This window comes from Nerophis lumbriciformis, linkage group LG15 (genome assembly GCF_033978685.3).
Source record: "Nerophis lumbriciformis linkage group LG15, RoL_Nlum_v2.1, whole genome shotgun sequence".
Classification (NCBI taxonomy): Eukaryota; Metazoa; Chordata; class Actinopteri; order Syngnathiformes; family Syngnathidae; genus Nerophis; species Nerophis lumbriciformis.
The window spans coordinates 19,630,717-19,635,000 of NC_084562.2; the positions used below are offsets into that span (position 1 = coordinate 19,630,717).

At 35.2% G+C, this 4,284-nt stretch overlaps 1 protein-coding gene across 2 annotated transcripts in view; it reads right to left on the bottom strand.

Annotated features, from left to right (window-relative positions):
• Positions 1-1,008: 1,008 nt before the first annotated feature.
• Positions 1,009-4,284, bottom strand: part of cdh16 (cadherin 16, KSP-cadherin) — a 78,737-nt gene continuing 75,461 nt past the window's right edge. For both annotated transcript variants that reach the window (XM_061975349.1, XM_061975350.1), the window contains exon 18: positions 1,009-1,911. In XM_061975349.1, coding sequence (XP_061831333.1) covers positions 1,808-1,911 — 104 coding nt within the window. In that variant the 3' untranslated portion in view covers positions 1,009-1,807. The remainder of the gene's footprint in view (positions 1,912-4,284) is intronic.

The following is a 4,284-nucleotide window of genomic DNA, read 5'->3' on the forward strand; positions in this document are numbered from 1 at the left end:
GTTCTTTTCCTCTTTGTTCCGGAGGACACGACGTCCACAGTTTCCAAAAACAATTTGAAATGTGGACTCGTCAGACCACAGAATACTTTCCCACTTTGCATCAGTCCATCCAAGATGAGCTCGGGCCCAGGGAAGCCGGCAAAGTTTCTGGGTGTTGTTGATAAATGGCTTTCGCTCTGCATAATAGAGTTTTAACTTGCATTTACAGATGTAGCGTCCAACTGTAGTTACTGACAGTGGTTTACTGAAGTGTTCCTGAGCACATGTGGTGATATCCTTTACACACTGATGTCGGTTTTTGATGCAGTACCGCCTTAGGGATCAAAAGTCACAGGCATTCAATGTTGATTTTCAGTCTTGTTGCTTACGTGCAGTGATTTCTCCAGATTCTCTGAAACTTTTGATGATATTACGGACCGTAGATGGTGAAATCCCTAAATTCCTTGCAATAGCTGGTTGAGAAATGCTGTTCTTAAACACATTTGTTCACAAAATGGTGACCCTCGCCCCATCCTCGTTTGTGAATGACTGAGCATTTCATGGAAGCTGCTTTTATACCCAATCGTGGCACCCACCTGTTCCCAATTAGCCTGTTCACCTGTGGGATGTTCCAAATAAGTGTTTGATGAGCATTCCTCAACTTTCTCAGTCTTTTTTGCCACTTGTGCCAGCTTTTTTGAAACATGTTGCAGGCCTCAAATTCCAAATGAGCTAATATTTGCAAAAAATATCAACATTAAGTATCTTGTCTTTGCAGTCTATTCAATTGAATATAAGTTGAAAAGGATTTGCAAATCATTGTATTCTGTTTTTATTTACCATTTACACAACGTGACAACTTCACTGGTTTTGGGGTTTGTATATAAAGTTTGTTCCCTTTAATTAGTTTTAGTCCAAAACATTAATTATTACATCATAATACAATTATTATCATTAAATTTAAGTTTGAGTCAAGTAGGATAAAACTTGTCTTACAGATTCACACAAATAAAAAAAAAAGTGTAATGATTTGATTTGATTTGATTTTTATTAAGGATCCCCATTAGCTGGTTGCCATAACAACCCACTAGTCTTCCTGGGGTCCACAAACTCAATGCAATTACAAGTAAAAGCATATAATTATAACTACACAATACAGAAAAAAATAAAAGCATCAATAAGAAAACAAGCAAACAATTTACAGTCACAGAATAATAATGACCATATAAATATAACTACACAATACAAAACCAAACAAAATCATCAACAACCAAACTAATTTAAAGACTCAGATAAAATATGACTTTCCTTTTAAAAAACCTGTTTACTTTCAATGCCGGTGAGAATTCGAGGCAGGTTATTCCAGAGCGATACAGATCTATAAATAAAAGATTTACGCAAAGCATTTTTCCCGGGACAAGGGAGTACAAAATGCCCCTCACTAGAAATGTTGAATAAAGTTATGCAATTTAGACAAGGAGAAATTATTGCTGGCGAAACACGAGCAAAAATAAATCGACGGTCAAAGCAGCGTGTTTAAACTTCATCTATTTGAAATAAAAGTGTAGTTTAATTAGCTTAGGAAATTATTTAAAAAAAACCTCAATCAACATGTAATTTTATTTAAAAAAATTTATCTGATCAAGGGTGTACAAGAATCATCTATCAGTTAAAAAAAACAAGCAAAATGTTAAATACGTAACAAACATCAACAACAGGGAGGCCTAAGAGCTAGTTTTTACATTTGCTTTTTACTGAACTTTGAGTATAGAAAGACGTTATGATATTTCATCAGCGGCATACGAGCAACGGCGGGTGGTCGTCGGATTTAAATGGATATTTTCAGAGGGATTCTCTCCTGGCTCGTGGTTTTACTCGGCTCTTTGGGGTTCTGGTAAGACATCCTCACAAACACCACGACGAGAATGGTCCCTAGAAAACACACACAAAAACACCTCAGCTATTAAAAGTTGAAGTACCAATGATTGTCACACACACACACACTAGGTGTGGCGAAATAATCCTCTGCATTTGACCCATCACCCTTGATCTGGGAGGTGAGGGGAGCAGTGAGCAGCAGCGGTGGCCGCGCCCGGGAATCATTTTTGGTGATTAAACCCCCAATTCCAACCCCTTGATGCTGAGTGCCAAACAGGGAGGTAATGGCTCCCATTTTTATAGCCTTTGGTACGACTGGGCCGGGGTTTGAACTCACGACCTACCGATCTCAGGGCGGACACTCTAACCACAAGGCCACCGAGTAGGTATTGATCGCTCCGGCCTATAAAGGACCAATCACGTCCAAATGCCCGCAATTCCACCAACAATTTCGGTCATTATGTATTTCTTGCTTCTGAAAGCATCATTTTGCATAATATCAATTCGTTTTTAAGTACCGTATTTTCCGAACTACAGAGCACACCGTTACATAAGCCGCATCCACTCAATTTTAGGAGAAGAAAAAGAAAAAAAAATCCATTAATTAGCCGCACCTGACTATAAGCCACAGATGTATACGTTGCCAAATAAGTTGTTTACAAAGAAAGATTTTGTAAATGTTTATTGTATGTTTATCTCCTCAATTGAGCCAAATTTAATTCTGTCTCTGTTTAATTCCTTGCTTCTTGTCTCGCTTAGTAGATGTCATCAGTAGAGATGTCGATGTCGATAAATGCTTTAAAATGTAATATCGGAAATGATCGGTATCGTTTTTTTTATTATCGGTATGTTTTTTTGTTTTTTGTTTTTTAATTAAATCAACATAAAAAACACAAGATACACTTACAATTAGTGCACCAACCCAAAAAACCTCCCTCCCCCATTTACACTCATTCACACAAAAGGGTTGTTTCTTTCTGTTATTAATATTCTGGTTCCTACATTATATATCAATATATATCAATACAGTCTGCAGGGTTACAGTCCGTAAGCACACATGATTGTATTTTTTTAAGACAAAAAAATGAAAAAAATAAAAAATAAATACCATACCCCCCGGTACCGGTCCGTGGGGGGTAAGAAATAAAGAAATTAAAAAAAATTAAAAATAAATAAATACAAACAATTTTAATTAAAAAAAAATTAATAAAAAATTTATTAAATCAACATAAAAAACACAAGATACACTTACAATTAGTGCACCAACCCAAAAAACCTCCCTCCCCCATTTACACTCATTCACACTCATTCACACAAAAGGGTTGTTTCTTTCTGTTATTAATATTCTGGTTCCTACATTATATATCAATATATATCAATACAGTCTGCAGGGTTACAGTCCATAAGCACACATGATTGTTTTTTTTTAAGACAAAAAAATGAAAAAAAATCAAAATAAATACCATACCCCCGGTACCGGTCCGTGGATCGATTAGTACCGGGCCGCACAAGAAAAGAAAAAAAGAAAAAAAGAAAAAAAAAATTAATTAAAAAAAATAAAGAAAAAATGTATTAAATCAACATAAAAAACACAAGATACACTTACAATTAGTGCACCAACCCAAAAAAACTCCCTCCCCCATTCACTCATTCACACAAAAGGGTTGTTTCTTTCTGTTATTATTATTTCTGGTTCCTACATTATTTATAAATCAATACAGTCTGCAGGGATACAGTCCGTAAGCACACATAATTGTATTTTCTTATGACAAAAAAAATAAAAAAAATAATACCATACCCCCCGGTACCGGTCCGTGGATCGATTGGTACCGGGCAGCACAAGAAATAGAAATAAAATTTTTTTTGAAAATATATATATATTTTTTAAATTAAAAAAAATAAATAATAATAATTAAATCAACATAAAAAACACAAGATAGAGATAGAAGAAAGTGATGTACTAATTATTTCCCATTTGTGACTGTACCTTTAACTTACTGTAGGTAGGACCTGGGGGGGGGGGGGGGGGGGGGGTTTATGTGTGTATGGGGTATGTGTCGGGTTGTTGTTCTTGGAAGTGGGTGGGAAAAAAAGGGGAAAATGTGACTACTGTTCTATTGTAAATTGTAATACCTGTCAAATTTAATAAAAACATTTATTAAAAAAAACAAAACACAAGATACACTTATAATTAGTGCACCAACCCAAAAAAACTCCCTCCCCCATTTACACTCATTCACACTTATTCACACAAAAGGGTTGTTTCTTTCTGTTATTATTATTTCTGGTTCCTACATTATATATAGATCAATACAGTCTGCAGGAATACAGTACACATAATTGTATTTTTTTATGACAAAAAAAAAAATAAAATACAAAAAAAAAATACAAAAATGTGTCCGCGGGACAAACTTTCAAGCGTTGACC